The 17,438-nt window shown below is 50.6% G+C and overlaps 2 protein-coding genes across 2 annotated transcripts in view; one reads left to right on the top strand and one right to left on the bottom strand.

Moving 5' to 3' along the window:
- Window positions 1-13,564, top strand: part of SLC22A18 (solute carrier family 22 member 18) — a 58,709-nt gene extending 45,145 nt beyond the window's left edge. Inside the window, exons 8-10 of the mRNA XM_041415120.1 lie at window positions 4,444-4,545; window positions 8,284-8,404; window positions 13,377-13,564. Of these exons, the coding sequence (XP_041271054.1) occupies window positions 4,444-4,545; window positions 8,284-8,404; window positions 13,377-13,564 (411 nt within the window). The remainder of the gene's footprint in view (window positions 1-4,443; window positions 4,546-8,283; window positions 8,405-13,376) is intronic.
- Window positions 13,565-15,086: 1,522 nt separating this feature from the next.
- Window positions 15,087-16,422, bottom strand: PHLDA2 (pleckstrin homology like domain family A member 2). Its single transcript, XM_041415050.1, has 2 exons — window positions 15,921-16,422; window positions 15,087-15,505 (listed from the first exon to the last, which is right to left on the bottom strand). Exon 1 carries the CDS (start codon window positions 16,337-16,339, stop codon window positions 15,941-15,943), a length of 399 nt encoding a protein of 132 aa, XP_041270984.1. The 5' UTR covers window positions 16,340-16,422; the 3' UTR covers window positions 15,087-15,505; window positions 15,921-15,940.
- Between the last annotated feature and the right edge of the window lie 1,016 nt (window positions 16,423-17,438).

Below are 17,438 nucleotides of genomic sequence, written 5' to 3' on the forward strand. Positions count from 1 at the left end.
CTTAGATTTCAAACCATGGGAGGGGGTGGGGGAAACTTTCCTTTAAGAACTTTTGCTCAAAAAAAAAAAAAAAACAAAGCAAAATGCACCAAACAAAACTCTGGGTGGGACAAAGGGGTATATATTTATAACCCTGAGGATCAAGAAATCATAAGACATCTGTTCTATTTACTGCATTTAAATTTCTATTGTTATACAAACTCCACCTCTAGCTGTGCAGCTTCTGGAGGGACAAGTTGGTACGGAGTGATCCTGAAAAGATGAGAGAGATTCCTGGAGGAGAGATTTACATTGCGTATCATCTTATCACCAGTCTGTCCCTCTCGCTTTTTTTTTCTCCCTACACAGCAAAAGAGATGATTAAAGAGCCAGGGATTTAATTACAGCCAGGTATGCCTAGGGGGAAAACCCACTTAGTGAAAGGACCTTGCAACAACAAACAGAAAGTTCTCCAGTTTCCTCGCTTTGAAGGATTTATATCTGTGGAGGGGGGTGGGTTGGAGGGGGAAAGAAAGCGATTAGGCTGGAGTTTGCAAAACACACCGTCCTCTTCCCCCTTCTTGGCAAAGTGCTGCCTTCAGCAGCCTGGTCCTCACCATCAGCCCTCCTTCCAGTCCCACCGCCCTCCTGCTCCTCCACAAGACCTGAACTATCAAGCAATTTCTGGCATCGCTGTGTCAGTAAACCAGCTCCCTTTTCCCCCAGCACGGGCTTTGCACCGCGCTCAGCCTGTGCAGAAAAGGCCCGTGGGCTGTGCTGACCCCCGTGGTCTGCCCCAGCATGTCCCTCCCAGCCTGGCCCGCCTGGGAACTGCCAGCCGGCACAATTTCAAAGGCGAGATACAGGTCCAGGGCGTGGGAGGCAGCTTCTGATGTGAATCATGCTATCTCTGCTAGGGATGGGGCCCTGCATCTCCTCTACGAGGCTGTACCAGCTTATCTGGCCTGCTGTGTCTGCCTTTCCGACCTCTCGCAGCTTTCCATTTCCAAGCTGTCAGGTGAAAGGGAACTGATTTTGTTGCTGGGCTCTATCAAGCTTTCAATCCTTGCTGATGGAGGAATCTTTAGCAACAGTCCCACATCCTCTGAGCTCAGAGGAGCAGCTGAGCATCTGGACAACTCCTCTGACCTCCACAGGTGAGGTCAGCTTCTTGCAGGTGCCAGTCAGCTCAGCAGCAGCTCCGTGCAGGTGTTTCAAAAGCCTTCCAAAAACTAGCACCTTGGACTTTCAAATACAATCTTTTCCATCGTGCAAGAAGGGGTTCCTGAAATTTGTTAGAGGTTAACAGTCAAATGGGTAATGGGCCTTTCTGAGCAAATGGGAGCAGCTGTTTTCCCAGAAACCAAATGCAGCGATAGAGGCAAGAGAGTATTTTTCCATGTGATTTACTGGACTAGTGTAACAAATCCCCAGCTTGCTGAATGCAGAAAATTATGAACAGAGATTTGGCTGTTCTTATGCATTTATTGGGAGACTTATTTGCCTTTAAAGAAGGAGAGGGGGGCGGAAAAAAAGATGAGTTGGTTTTTCCTGTGACATATGTACACAGCCACAGGCAGTGCCTGTTATTTCACTTGCAAACAATTTCCTCTCTCTTTTGTTTATTGATGGCAGAAGGCATTCCAGCCAGGTACACTGGCTCTTCCCCGACTTCAAAGGAGGTCAGGTTACAAAGGCAAGCACCATCCAGGCAAAATGAAATGCAGGAGGATAAGGCCCATCGCAGTTGATCTCAAGGGGAGTTTATGTGCAAGAAGAAAGCCCGGAACACACCAGTAAGAATAAAGAGAAGGATAAATTCCATTTATCAGCTACCAGAGCTTGTCCATGGTAGTGGTGATGGCCAAGTCACCTGGGATGTCCCTGTTACCTTCTGGTAAACCAGCAGCACATGTCCAAAATCTGAGATGGGAGAGTGCACATGGGCCACCTTTCACCTTCCCAGATGTGCCTGTGCAGGCAGGTGCTGCTCATGCCAGCCCAGGAGCTCAGGGAAAATTGCAGACTGGAAGTAATGGGTTTTCAGGTCTAAATTCAGACTGGAAAGTGAGGTCAGACTTACTGGTGACTGGAAATATTATCTAGTGCCTAAATCAAGGCTCTGTGTCCAAAATCAGGATGATGGGCCTTGCCTGCATGGGCTTCATGGCTGGATCAGCAGTGCCCTTGCTGGGGAGGAAGGCAGGCAGCCCAGATAGCCCGTGGGGGGACTGAAATCTGTACAACCTAAGGATTGCTGCCCAGCCCCAAGGGGAAAGCAGGTGACTTGGGCTCATTCTTGCCCTTGGAAATTATCCCCTTGCCAAGCTGGTTGATTCAGCAGTGATGTTTTACCTTGAGCTTTTTATTGCCACAGTCCAAGTGGTGGGAAAGCCCATAGGGAATGCCAGCACTGGCACGAGGACAATCCCTCTGCTCTGCTGACTCTGAGGACAGCTCATTCTGCACATCTCCAGGTCCTGCCTGCTCAGAGCCTGTCTCTGCTGCAGTGGTGCTTGTTGCCTTCACACAGGGGCTCATGTGCAGTGATGGCAACGTTTTTGGGAATGCCGCTCCCATGGCCATCAGAGCAGGGACGTTGCTGATGCTATACCCTAATGAGTCAAGGAAGGGCAGGGACTGGGCTGTGCCTGCACGGTGTATCCCAATAAAATATGCCATTCAAGTCTGGGCAAATTGGGAAATGTTTCCTTTCCTCCAATGGCTCAGCAGAGCCAAACTGAGGTTCGGGTGATGCCACCCTTGAGTCAATCCATGCCCTGTGACAAGGCTCAGCCCCCATCCCGTGTGACTCAGCACAGGCCCAGCTGTAGGAGGGACTGGGAAGTTGCAAAAAGTTAATGACGATTCTCCCTTTTTGGAGCACTCAGCTTAATGGAGCGTCACTCAGTGGTTTCCCCACCCACTCCCGGAGTAGGAGCTGCTGGGGCTGGTATCAGCCTTCTCTCATGGCAGGGCTTTTGGTCAGGATGACTCAGGTCACCCTAGGCACTGTCCAAGCCTCGTGCCACAGCAGGTCCTCCTGTCCCAGGGATGCTTGACAGGTGACATGACCCGGGAAGGACACGCAGAGCCTGTGCCAGTGGCACATGGCAGCTGGGCACACGTGAGCCAAACTCTCAAGCCCTGGCCAAAGGCAGGGACAATGACAAAAAAGGAGGCAGGAGCCAGAATGTCTTCTTAGTGTGGTGTGCCCTCGTGTCAAAAATCCTTTGTACTCTGAAGCATAGTGAAGGGTTGAATTTTGATGGTTTCCCATTCAGTTGTATGCTGTTGGAAATATATTAATTTTGTAGCTATTGTTCTTTATGTCAACTTCATTTTCACTCTATTGCTGTTTGCCTTTTTTTTTTTTTGACTGGTTATTATAGATTAACATATCATTTCTGTTTAATAACTTACTTTCTCATTTATTTTGCACTCACTTCCTTTCTACTGACTTTGGGTTTCTGCCTAAGGACTAACACAACAAGGCTGAGTGTAGTGTAGTGTCATTCCTGGTCCAAACAGACTGCTGAAGTTTTCTCCAGGTTGGACTGCCACAGAAATTAAGTGAAACAAAGCATTTTGAACTAGAGCTCTTCTTTCAAGTCAGAGGGGTTTTCATTTGGATCAAACAAAGCCTTTCAAGGTAGGGAAAACTCAGTAGATCCCTATCAGTCTCTTCCCTCTATTGTATTCAGTCAGACTATTTAACCATGATCTCTTCCAGCATCTCTCCTCTCATGTCCGCTTGGGCCAGGATCACCTGAAGTATGGGAGATGCTGAACAGATAAATAAAAGAAGGAATCCGTGCTCTGCAAAGTGCTGGAAAAGTAAAATAATTTCTGGGATTTTAATATTTTGCTCTTCCTTCCCTCCCCTCCCCCCCAGTTTTTGTTTAAAATCTGTAGAACCAGTTCCCCATCCTTTACATCTGCGTGTACTGCCGGGACTGGATATTAGCATCTCCGTCATACTTGTTTCCTGCCTAAAAATTATGAACCACCCAATTTGTATATTTATAGTTTAAAATAATGGCAAGAGAAGGTACAGACCTTTTCCTCCTTTGCTTACAAACGTACAGTTTTTCTTTGAGAGGTCTTGCCAAGAATGAAGACCGTAATATTAACTGTGTTTCACAAACACATCACAAGTTGTATCTGCAAGCGTCTTTAGAAAGTTTCAGTCACTGCTGCTGAGTAGGCAGTGATGGTAAACTCAGGCATGCACCCTGAGTAAAACTTCCAGCTGTGATGGGATGGATCTCTCTCTAGAAAGCAAACATTTGAAATAATGGATCACACCTTCCAGTCAATTTGCTGTGGCAGTGAGGTCCTTTATTGTCAAAGAAACCCTGACAGAAGATCCTGTTATGCTTGAAGAAAGTAGCAATTCTCTTTTGTTTGTTTAAATTATTATATTATATCAGGCTTAATGGTGCTTATGTGTTTCTTTGCCAGGTTGTCCAGGGTTTGGTGGTTGGGAAACTCGCTAGTCGCTGCTCGGAGATGACCCTGCTCAGACTCAGCGTCTTCGTCTTTGCTGGCGTGGGTCTAGGCATGGTAAGTGGGCTGGGAAGTCACCCACGATGCCTTTAATAACATCACAAGCAGTGACACAAGGTCTATGAGACCTGGCTGTGAGCTCTGCCCCTGGAAGTGCCACCTCTGGCTCTCTCGGGTGGTCTTCAGGGCAAGGCAAACCAGCTCTCCTGGGCCTCTGCGCAAACAGGGCCGCGCTCAACGTCAGCATTGCGCCAAGCTGTGATAAACAGCCGTGTGAGTAATTGTTATGGGGATTAAAAAATATATTAATCTTGCACAGAAACTTGCTAAGTCCTTCCTGAGTCACCGGATTTGCACAGAAATCCTGGCCTGGTCTTGTCAGCGACTGCATTTCCTGGACTACCCAGAAAGTAAATGACGATTACAGTGGGGAAAAATCATTGCAGTTGTATATTGCAGTGAGACAGCAGAGGTTGTGCACTCTCCTTCTGGGGCTTTATTTTTGTCTAATCCCCCAACGTGAGAGTATTTGGGGAAAGAGCTAGCAAGGCAGTAATTTTGTTCCTCCATTTTGGGATAAATGATGTTAGCTGTTGCTGGTTGTGTCTACATGGGCAACGGTTGATGCCAATCTCAAACAGTAATTGGAAAACTGAGTGGATGTAAGTAGCTGTGCTGGGAACTGTGTTTGCTCAGCTAAGCCACATTCAGGGCACTGATAGCTCTGCCCAGCCAACGGGGATGGAGGAAAGGTGCTTACAGTCCCTGTCAGTGCAGTGGACCCAAAGGCTGCATCAGCCTTTCAACATTCCCTGCGGGATTTGGCCTTGAGCCTTGCTGCCAGGATGCTGGTGGTGCTCCCACTGCTGCAGGTAGGATGAGTGCCATTCCCACAACCGTACTGCAGCTGTGGGGAGGTCAGGGCCAAGTCCTGGAGGGTGTTGAGGTTTGTGGCTCCCAGCTACATGGATGAGATGAGGCACCTACACACCTTAGCTAATCTGAGGCTAAATCGTGTCTGAGATGAGGCTGAAGGGAAGGATGGGTGCAGACCAAGAGTTGGCTCTGCAGGTGGAGCATGGTCCCTCTCCCTGAGGTTTTTGATGCTCCAGGGGATTCTGTCAGGTGTAAAATGCTGGGAAGGGTCTCTTCCAATTGGTGTCATGGTCCTTGGGCTGAAATATGCCCCTTTAACATGGGACATCTGCACAGAGCTTTCATGCTCCTGAACATGGCTTGGGAAGGACTTTGAAGGGCTCCCCCTTGGTTTTTGGTCATGGGTGAGAACAATTAGGTGGGACCAAGGTGGACCTGGCCCATCTGGAGAGATGAGCACCCCCAGCCAGGTGCAGGGCAGGTGTTGCTGGGACTGAATCCCTGTGCTGAAGCCCAGTCCCATGGGAATCAGGCACAGCAGCAACATGAATTATATGGGTTTTGTGCACTGCGGTGTCACTGACCTCCAGGGAAGGCTGGAGTCAGGTGAAGGTAGGGGAGAAAGCCTTAGTGGCAGTGGAGAGGCACATGGGGCAGCACAGATGTCCCAGTGCAGGAAGGCTCACATTGGCTGTACAGGGAGGAGAACCAGGAGCCAGGAAGGGAAATCATCTTAGAGCTGCTAATTATGCCAAGCCTGGAGGGCTGTGGACATCCTAACAGCACGGGCCTGGGGACAAGGGTCAGCAGTGACTTCCCATGAGAGCTATTCATAGGCAAATGCAGCTGGGATGTCTTGTTAAAAAGTGCTCTGTCCAAGTGGCTGCCAAGAACACATCCGCTTCTGGGGTGGCTTTCTGTCTCGGTGGGGATGAGTGCTGTCACAGCAGCAGCCCCAAATGCAGAAGTTATTGGTTGAAGCTTTTAATCCTTCACAGCTGCTGGTGGGGGAGCATCCCACCTGCTGTGCCCTTGCAGCATGTGGCCTCCAAACACAGCAGTTTCTCTCTCCCCAAAGGATGGAAGTGAGGAGAAAGGCGAGCTGTTAATAAAAGACACTCCAGAACCCATCCTGATATCACAGGGAGGGGAGGTGGGCTGGAGCATTTTTGGAAGGCTGGCACAAGCAGCAGCAGACAGACAGCGCTGCAGCTGGGAAGAGGCTGCAGGATATTCCCAGCAACAGGCAGCTGGAGAAGGGAAGGGGTGGGCTGGGAGTTTGGCAATAACACCTGGATAAGGAGAGGAGGGAACAACCAGTGTCTGATCTGCAGATGTGAGCTGGGAGAGCGTGGGCAGGGCTGTAGGAGGGCTTGGCAGTTGTGATGGGGAAGTTTTTCCCCTTGTCTGAAGGCACGGCTGTACCTCATCCTGCCTGCATTTCCCAGGCATTTGTTTTTTGAGTTGTCTGCTGAGACTCTTGATTCTGCCTCTCACCTAAAAAATGCTTTCAGATCCACTCACCACAAAAAAACTATTCACCACCCAGCAGCTGAGGAGTAGCAAGGACTGGGCTCTGCCTGGCTCGGTCCTCCCTCAGCCCCAGGGAAGTGAGGAGCTGTTTTCCCTTGTTTTACAGGAGACACAAGATATGCCTCAGCTCTTTTCTGCTCACTTGCTCCAGCCCATGAGGGAGTCTGTACAAAGCAGGAGGGATTAAAACTGATTTTTTATATGAGCTCTGCAATGTTGTCCTGCAATGACATTTGCCCTAGCAAGGAATTACTCTCCTTCCTTTTGTTTATGTACCAAATACCTGTTCCTCTGTCTTTGTTCTCTGGTTCCTTAATCAGAAGTGCCTAGATCTTAACCAAAATGTAAGCAAAGAGCCCCTTTGAGGAGAAAAACCTGGCTGTGTGTAACTCTAGAGGGGAACTAGGAATAAACCTCAACATTTCCAAGTCATTAGTGAGCAATGTCTCTGGGCTCCTCCATCTTCTGTAGCCGAGAGGCAGGGACCAGATCTTAGGACAGAGAACTCCAGAGAATGAAACTTCTGGCTAAACCAGTGACAGAAATATTTTCCATCCACAATAACACACCTTGAGACATGGGTTAGGGCAGAAGACTTGCAGTAAAGGGGGAATTTCCTTTCCATGCCCCAGAGAAATCCATTCATTTGACCAGCAGGGCTTGTGAATGAGCTGGGAGCTGCTCCAGCCCTACAGCTTAGGGAGCCTCACCGCTTTTGTTTCAGCATTAAACAGCTGGAGGGATGTCTCCGCTAAGAATATGTGCAATAACAAAATCATTACTCTCCCTAATTATGCTCGCTAATGTGCACTCATGGCCAGAAGACCTATTCCAGATTACTGAATTTGGTGAATTTATTAGCAGGGAAGCAGCAGAACAGGATTAGAAATCCCAAAGGTATGGTGTTACATAATGCACCGTGCTCATTTATTTTGACAGGCTCGGTTTAGTTTTAATTATTTATGATAATGAACCAAAAAGCCTTCTCTAGGCTGTTTTGTATAAGTAATGGAAGCTTCCTGAAGTACACCACATACATCTGCTGTTCAACATTTCCTCAGGAGTTGGACAGAAGACAGAAGACAGGGGGAAGGGACGTCACTAATTCCCAGATGCTAAAAATACCCACAGCAGTGTGGGGAAACGTGCTGCCAGATTGTAGGGTATTGTTTGCTCTGCATGCTTGGAATAATTCACTGCAGACAAATGGCCGGCTGTGAAAGACCCCACAACGGCCAAAGCCGCACCACCACGTACCATTTGTGGCTCCCACCATTTCCCTAAGTCATGGGTTTGACTCGTGATTTTCCTCCAGGTTGTTTCTTGCCACAAAGTCACCGTTTGTGCTCTTTAATGATCTGTGGTCTGTTGTGTCCTGTCCCTTAGGCCCTGATGAGGACGGTGTGGCACTACTGCATCATTGCGGCGCCGCTGGTGTTTGCCTTCAGCATGCTGGCCACCATCACCGACAGCATCCTCACCAAGGCTGTGCCCTCCTCCGACACTGGTAAGACTCATCAAAAAAGGTCAGACTGGTATTTTCTCAGCTTTGAGTCCGCTGGGCACTTCCCAGCTCCTACCACAGCTGTGGAGCACTGGGTGAACACCCAGATCTGGGTGGGCGCACGATGGGTGTCGGCAGCGCACATGAGCGGGACTGCTGGGGCTAATACACAATGGACTTCAACAGCCTTGGGCAAGCATCCCACGACCCAGTGCTCCCAGTCCTGTGCTGCCTGCTGACATCCATAGTGGTGGGCACAGAAAGGGAAGGCTTTCTCAAGCTCTCTTTTCCATGGAAAGCCAAGGTATGTTTAAAAACCCCCAAAAAACACTGCCCTTCCACTGTGACATTGTCAGAGAGGGCTGCTTGTTCACGTCTTTTAACTTAGGGTATCTCAGAAGGGGATTCTGGATTACTCTTTGCAGACATGCTTTGCCTGATGCAATAATTGCCCCTTCTCTCCATTTTGGCCTTGTTTCAGAAGAGTTCCTGTATTTCTCTGTGCAAGACAGCAGTGGTAGACACTTATATCTCTATACCTCGGGCTTTAGTTCTGTTGATGAAGGAAATATGCCTACATTATTGTCATGGGAGCCTGGCTGAGTTTGTGCAGGGATGGAGCTGGCTTAACCTGGTTTGTGTCTTTTGCTCAAGCCCTTTCAGGGTTTGCTCCCAGAGCAGGTACCCAAGAGTGTCTCTGCTTTAGCTGAGGCTTTCTGGGATGCCAGTCTGCACCCTTCATCTTTCCTAGCAGCTGTCTGAGCAGATACCTCTGTGCAGACCCTACCAAGAATGGGACCTGTAGTCTGCACAGCCCATTAGTGAAGTTTATAAAGCACTTTTGAGATGTTTCTGGGTGAAGAGCTTTTCTGAAAATCACTTGAGTAGTTTATTTGTAGAGCTGGTCCACTACATCTCCTACAAGTGCTGGGAGCCTGTGATTTTCACCTGGGATATTTCCACCTGCAAGGACCATTTATCCCCAGTCTTCACTTCCCTGGGAAGAGTCTCAGCCCCTCTGCTCAGCCAGGGAGAAAATTTGCTGCTTCATGTCTTGGAGCAATGTTCACGTGAGGGAGAGCCAGCGGGGAAGGGCACCAAGCAGCTTTGGGACACACAACCAAGCTGGAATTCATCCAGGCTCTTCTCAAAAGGGTTCTGTGAGGAAAACCAGAGCAGTGCTTAGCTTTTGGAGCCTGGAGGCAAGATTTGGTCAGGGAGGAAAATGGGTTTAGTTGCCTCACCCTGCTCCCTGCTTGTATATGTTGTTAGGCCAGCCTGTGCCTCGGTGGGATGGATGGTCTGCCCTTGTCAGGGCAGGATGGAGAGCTGTGCAGATGCTCAGGAGCAGGTTGCAGGTCATCAGGGGATGCCATGGGCTACTGAGGACTTTCCCCTGCCTGTCCCTCCTGGGCTGATGTCATGCCAAGTGCTACTACAAATGCAGAGTTATGGCTGGCTCAAAACTGGGCATACCAAAGAGGGACGCTCTGGAACAGAGCATTGTGGCACTGGGGGGAAACCTTGTCTCTGCCACTCCTTCCTGGCCTGCACCTTTCAAACTGTGCTTTTCCTTGCAATATTTCTGGGGGAAGAGGTACTAATGGTCCTGTGCTTGTTTTGGATGTACCCGGGCAGGGACCAGAGCAAAGGCAGGAATGCCTGACACAGCAGAGCCAGCAGGCTGCCTTTCCACAGCAGCTGCAGCAGTGATGGTGTGGGTGTCTCACAGAGAAATGCAGCCATTGAAATGCCTGCCATCCATCCCTGGCCGTGGGTGGCACCCCGCAAAGGCTACTCCACCCATACAGCAGCCTAAAGGCTGCTCCTTCCTCTGTGAGCCCGAGACTAGCTCTGCAAAGAGAGGTTTTTGGTGGCACGTTAGAAACCCTTACCATGAGTGTGGAAATCTGGTTTTATGAAAAAGCTTTCCTGTCGCTGTGTTGAAAACCTCAGCACTCACTTGAAACAACTTTTACCTAATGCAAGGAAATCACACATTGAGAATTTGCCTTTGGAAGCATCACTTCTGAGCCTTGCTGCTGTCTTTTGCTGATGTTTTTGGTCAGCTTCCAGCCTGTAGAAGCAATGGGGGTTTTTCTTTGTGTCAGGAAAAGGCTTTCTGAAGGAGCTGGAGTTTGGGCTGAGCTCAGGTGTCCATCTCAGCATGGGGCTGGGATGGATGGGGCGTTGCAGGAGTGTAGCCTGTCCGCCCTTGCTAGACACTGAGTCATCCATCCTTGCATTTTAAACAGGCGTCTCATTAAGGGAGCAGTGGGAGGTGGCACGGCACCATCCCTTGCACCCATCAACCTGCTTTAGATCCGATCCAAAGTCACTTCCTTCCGAGACTGATGCGTTTGGCGCTTGCTCTCAAAGTTCAGGCTTTGCGCAGAAGCAAAGGTAGCAGTAATGAAGAGAAGGAAAAAAAAATCAAAGGGAAACTCTTCTCTTCATCTTCAAAGGCAGGAAGAGAAAATTCAGCCCCAGACGCACGTGCTGCTCAGCTGGACGCATGAGCTGGTGGGAGGGCAGCCCAGAGCCCAGAGGGACTTGCACTCACACAAGCACTCCTTGTCAACCCTGGTCCTTCCCCAAGAATGGAGGTCTTGTTCCCGCACAGATCCCCCCCGTTACTGAGGGAGGGAGGCAGGAAGCCCAGCAGAGCCTCTGTGCGTAACGGGCCCGTGTGTCCCGATTTTATTTGTGCATCAGAACCTGAGGAGGAGAGTTTGCAGCCAGGCAGGGCTCGGGGCACTGAACCCCCCAGCTTTGCTGGAGCTTTGCAGGTTCAAAGGCAGCCGCTGGCGACAGTGACCTAATGGTTAAACCCGATTGCCCCATGGGCGTGTGGCTGATGTGGGCCAGCACCATCATCTGAGCGAGGCAACAGGATGTGAGCTGGAAAGGAGTCGCCGTCTTGGAGAGCTGCCAGCACCCAGCCCTGAAACCTGCGGGAGCAGAGGAGATCTGGGATGGGAGGGGAGGATAGGCTCCCAGCCGGCACAGGTCGTGCCAGGTATGGGAAAAAGGAACGGAAAAAAGCTGGAGAGGGAGAAAAAAGAGCAGGGAAGGTGCAGAAGCTGAGATAGCTCTGACAAAGAAGGTGAGCATGTGCGTTGGCAGAGCTGCGCGAAGCAATGCAGGAAATTTTCTGGTGAGGCGGTGACTCGTCCCAGTTAAAGGTCTTGCCTTAAATGAGATCTATCACATGTGCAGCTTTGCCACAGAGCTACGGCCGGCCGTGCTGCAGAGCTGAGATTTACAATGTCCCAAAGCCTGAGGGCGTCTGACGAGGGATCTAATTTAAGCCCATTAAACAGAAATTATCTTTCTCAGCAACATGTTGGAGAAGTGCAGAGGGAGAGCCCAGGCTTTTAAGACTATGGTTTCTGCTCCAGAAAAAAAAAAAAAAAAAAAAAAAAAAGGAAAGGGAAAAAAGTGCCTCCTCAATCATAAGAGCCAGTTTGGCAATTGCACGTAGTAATTAGTTTAATTCAAATACCTAGAGGGGGAAAAATAATTGCAAAACCTGCCCAGAGAGTTTGGTGGTTGTGGGATGGTTCCCATTGGCAAAGGGTCAAGGCAAGGTCCCACCCATCGCCTTTGTGTTCCCATGCGTGGGAGGAGCGCTCGGCAGCGCTTCCCGGGAGATTTCCCTCTCCACATGGCTACACCCTTGGCTTGGGCTCATTGCACAAGTATTTTAAGCACGCTGATAAAAGCCCAGCAGTCGCTGCCCGGCATTACACGAACACCTGGCTGCCTGTTCTCTCTGGGAGCTGGGGATCATTTCCCCGTGGCTGCCCACGTTAAACATCACTCCTGCTCCACTTCTTGCAAACAGGACAGCATTCTCCTCATCCTTCCTGGCTGTGTGGTGACAACACCTCAGCGTGTGTCTTAGTGGAAAACTGATGCCAGCAGCCCAAATAATCATACTGATAGTAAAAAAATAATTGCAAACATAATTTTAGAGCTGGGCACAAGTTTATTGAATACACTGCCAGCTTGCAGTTCCTCCCAGTGTTGGGGGGTAATGATTTGCTGGCTGGCCAGGAATTTTCTGCTCCTCTGAACATGACAGCTGAACATGTCCCGAACAAAGACTGCCAGACAAAAGAGTATACTGGGTATGTGTGGGACAGCCTTGTGTCCCAGGGGATGTCCTGCCATCCGTCTGCACGTGGAAAAAAACCTCGCCTTTGCCAAAGTGGAGGTGCTTCCCCATCCGCTGTGTTCCTGTTAAGGATGCAAATGTGAGAGCTGCTGGAGGGGGAACCGGCCCAGCCGGGCAAGGGCTCGCATATCTATCCAAATGGAAATATCCGCTCTTCTTGCACAGGGGCGTGAGGGAATATGTCAAGGGGGTTCTGTCTTTATCTGTGGTTTTATTTATTTATTCTTAAAGACCTAGTTAGACCTAACCCTCTCACTCCTGCTAGAGAGCTGTTTCTCTGTTTCAGACTAGAGAATAAATGGCAGTAGTAGCTTGGGTGGAGCAGGGCCCACTCAGGTAATTAGGATATTGGAAGAATCTGTGTGATTTGCTAGGAAGGCTCAAACATGACCCTAGAAATTACCTCTCCATCCCTAATCCCATGCAGTAGTTACCAGCCCTGCCAGGTGTGATATTCAGCAGCATCTTCTGGTGCCAAAAACATCCCTAAACCCTGGTAAGCACTCACTTTGCCTTTTGGGCAGTGCTGCAATTGCCCAGACCGCTCAGGGAAGAGCTGAGCTGGTTCATGGTGGGAGCTGGTTTATGGTGGAAACTGGCCCCTGTGCCTGCAGGAGTCCCTAACCAGAACAAACCCTAGTTGGACCACTATAAATTAATGCAAGAAATTATTTGAAGTGATTTGCTACTACTGCAGGGGAGCAGCATCAGGGATGAAGGGGATCTTGCTGCTCTTCTCTACTTTTCCATGCCAGGGCTTGCTCTCATCCTGTGTGTCTCTGCCATCTCTCCTAGGTGCCATGCTTGGGATCTGTGCCTCAGTGCAGCCCTTTACCCGGACAGTGGGTCCAACCATTGGTGGAGTTTTATATAAACAATTTGGAGTCTCCTCCTTCGGCTATTTACAGCTAATGGTCAATTTAGGTTTGTTTGTTTACCTCTTGAAGACTAAAATCCCACTGGAAGAGATGAAAAGCCAGTAATACAGTTGCAAGAAAGTAACTCCCTTATTTTTCCCATAGAAATAAATTCTTGAGGGGTTTTTTTTGGTTCTGTAAACCTAGAATAAAACAATTTGAACAATTCTTCCAGTTTGTCAATATTTGCCTCTAGAGTATGGGACAGATCAGTTTGCAAAGGTCTTGGAGCCATGCTGGAGCAACTGGGGGCCATGGGACCCCTGGAGCTATCGGGTTCCTCCAATTAACCCCCCCTCAGCAGTGGCTGTCATGGCAGGAAACAGCCCCCAACCCTCAGCTGTTGTCAGGCAGCATTCCTGCTTGGATTCACTGAAACTGAAGGGATTAGGAGCCAGTGCCTTTGCTCTGGTTTGGCCTTTTATTTCAGCGCTCTGAAATTGTACCAAGAAAAAACGGGGGGTAAAACACATCTGCTTTTGAGCGTTGTTTTGCTACATTAAATGTTTCTCCAGCATTCTCAGGTTAGAGGGACACTGAGGCCAAAAGCTTTCAAATGCTGTGGCTAGAGGTTTGCTACATCCACAGCTCAGTCATGTGCAACCCTGCCTGTGCACGAGCTGCCAGCAACAAGCAATGAGGATGCAAAGCCCCGACGTACCAGGCTGCAGTGCCAGAGCCTCCCTGCCACTTCCAGAAACTGGGCCAACCCTCCTTCCAGGTTTTTTTCCCCTCCCTGTACTGAGTATCTCTTGCTCTTACTACAGGCTTACGCAATTACATACTTTGCAACTTCTTCTAGTACAAAGTCTCGTGCAAGAATTGCGTGATATTGGGAAGGGGAAATTACCTGCTGGAAATGACCAAGTTTGGAGCAAGTACTTTGTGTGCTACGCTCACAGTCCTGACTGCCAGAATTGAGTCGTGTGCTGCAGCATTGCTCTTGAGGAAGCCCAGGTTAGTTATTGAGAATTGAGCCTCACAAACTAATTTTTCTCCAAGTTTCTTGGTCCGGGTGCTATGGGAAAAGAGCCTGTCTCCATTCTTCAGTTATCCTGGAGAAATTTAACTCTGTCTAGAGACTGCAGAGGTGAAGGAAGAGAGGAGAGCGAGTTCAGCTTGCTTTGCTACAAAGCTGAGGAATCCATGGAGCGTTGGCGCTCTTATTCCGAAACCAGGAATCCAGTTTTGTGCCTTAGCCCAGCACTAAGCTATGGGGGCTGGGGAGGATGCAGGGCGTTCGCAGAGAGCAGCATTTTCCCGTGGCAGGGAGCTCCTGCGCCTTCTGCAGCTGCCATTACTGGATTCTGCGGGAAAGAGCTTCCAGAGGAGCACTTCTGCAAGCTGTGGTAGGCTTTTCTATCTCCACCACTGACCAGAACTGAACCTCAACACATTTTCCCTCCCTGGTTGGGAGACAAGGTCAAACACAAACAGGTTATCTGGGCTTTCTCCACCTCCCACTGCCCAGTCCAGGGCACCAAAAAGCCAAGCCTTACCCACTCTTTTTAAGCCACTTCACCACTGCCTGTGTGCACAGATATGACTCAACAAAAGTTACTGCAGCCCAGAGTACAGTAATAAAAAGTGAACATTTCAAGTAATTTATTTGGAATGGACACATTAATGCAAAAGCAATATTAAGACCAGTAACTGCTGAAAGACATTCAACAAAATAAATACAAATATAGATACTACAAATAATTTAAACTGTGTTTAACACCACCAGTCAGTGTTGAATCTTCCTTGCATCTCATAAATAGAAGATAATAGTTCACAAAGCTGTGCCACTCAAAACACGTGGACGCTTTGCTAGAAGTCCTGTATGAAAGTCTTTGGTTTTTCTTTATGCATCTCAGGCAAAGCTCGGGGCTCTTTGCTCAGCAGCCTCAACGGGCTTGGAGAAAACCAAGCTGCTTCCAGCTCTCTTCTTTGCTTTCCTTCATTGGTACCCTGTCCCATTTCAGTCCAAGACACTCGATCTGGTTTAACATCCAGTGGTATGCTCTAAAGGTAGCAAGAGGAAGTGGGTTAGTTAAACAAGCAGCACAGCAAAGCACAGGGAAAAAAAATGGGGGCTTTAAAGGGAGAGTAAGCACTGAGCATTTATTTTCACAGAATTTTTTTTTTAGCAGATTCTGTGAGGAAAGCACTGCCAAGTGCCATTTCTTATCGCCCGCCATCCCCACACCGTCCTCTCAGCACACTGCAGAAGCGCTGCTCCCACCAGAAATTCCCCGCCAGGCACCGGAGAAGGGCCAGACCCCTGCGATGGGTCGGGACAGGGCCGTGCCCCCCGAGCCCCTGGCTGCGGCCCGGAGGGAGCGCGGAGCGGGCGCCGGGGAGCAAAGAATTGTAAAGGATCAAGCGGAAAGCCCGGGAAGCGCGGCGGCGGCAGCGCCGAGGGCTCGGGCGGGCTCACCTGGGGCCGGGGCGGGCGGCTCAGGGCGCCCGGGCCAGCCGCCGCTCCTGGGTGCCCGCCGCCTGCTCCATCTCCTGGCGGCTCTTGAAGTCCTGGATGGCCCGCTTGTTCTGGAAGTCGATGAGGGCCATGGTGATGGAGGCGTTCCAGCAGCTCTGGTCCGGACACCGAAAGTCAATCTCCTTGCGGTCTTTGGTGACGATGGTGAAGTAGATGTACTTGCCCGTGCGCTCCACGCAGTCCACCTTGAGGATGGAGCCGAAGCCCAGCTCCTTGCCCTTGGCCCGCTTGTGCCCGTCGGGGAAGAGACTGAGGCTGTCCTTGGTCAGCACCACCAGCTTCTTCTTCCACAGCTGGAACAGGCTGTCGCTCCGCTTCTCCAGCTCGCCCTCGCGGATCACCTCGGCTTGCATCTTCATCCTCGCTCCCCGGCGGTGGCTCCGGTTCTTGCTCCGACTGCTGCTCGGGCGGCTATGACCGAGCCCCGCCGCGATGGGAGGCAATTATTTTCTTCCTGCTTCTGAGGTTTGCAATTTTGGAGCTAGTGCTTTCTTCCACCCGCCCGCCCCCGGGCCGCGCTCCCGCCCGTGCCGCCGTGCCCGCGGGGCTGCGCCGTGAGGGCGGCGGGATGGGGGCCCCGAGACCACGGGAGCGTCCTGCGGGCTGCCCCGGGTGGGCAGGCCGTGGGGAGGGGGTGCCTCCCCCGCGGGCTGCCTCGCCGAGGGCTCCCACTCTGCTGCTGCTGCCGAAGGAGCGGACCCCAGTCCTGTCTGCCCGCTCTCCTCCCCAGCCGTGTTTCCTCTGCCCGTCAAGGATCGTCCCCCCCGCGGTGGGGATGGGGCCACTGTGGTCTGAGACAGCCCCCATCTTGCCCCCCTGAGCACTCCCTGCCACTTCCCAGATCCCAAATGGGGTACGGGATGCTCCCAACACTCTGTTCCTAGGGGCCTGGGTCTGGGCGTCTTCACAGCACTGGATCTGCCCTGGCATCATCTCTTTCTGGGACAGAGGGGCCTGAGTCAAGCCCAGGGTGGGTTTCTGCCATCTGCCATGGATGTCTGCTCTGAGTCCAGCCCCTGGTCATCCCAAGAGGCTCAGCCAGGCCCACCAGCTTCATTTGAGGCCCTGCATCCCGCCAGCTCTGCACCATCACCTCTCCAGTTTTGCATTACACCACTTCCCCTTATTTTTATCCCATACAATCACTGGGCTGCTCCCATTTCCCCCCCTAGACCATTCCCTCCTCCAGGGAAGGCGCCACAGTTATAGCCTGAGTAGTGCCCAGCACCATGGGGAAGTCAGGAAAGGCTGTGGCAGCTGGAGGTGATATTTAAGAGGCACGTGTGAGCCCGCAGTCCCTTCCTCTTGGACACCTTTCATTTTGTCACTCCTTCACGATAGTTGACACAGGGCTGATCCAGCGTCCCAGCCAAGGGCAGGGCTGTGCTTAATGAACTTGTTCACGCTGTTTCTCCAGCAGTATTTGCTCAGGTATGCACCATGTGCAGCATCACCCTT

The sequence above is a fragment of the Onychostruthus taczanowskii genome, unplaced genomic scaffold, assembly GCF_017590055.1.
Source record: "Onychostruthus taczanowskii isolate IOZ18803 unplaced genomic scaffold, ASM1759005v1 scaffold49, whole genome shotgun sequence".
Classification (NCBI taxonomy): domain Eukaryota; kingdom Metazoa; phylum Chordata; class Aves; order Passeriformes; family Passeridae; genus Onychostruthus; species Onychostruthus taczanowskii.

What these genes read in the sequence shown, in the direction of transcription:
- PHLDA2 (XM_041415050.1), bottom strand. Translation starts at nt 16,339, where the DNA reads ATGAAGATGCAAGCCGAGGTGATCCGCGAGGGCGAGCTGGAGAAGCGG.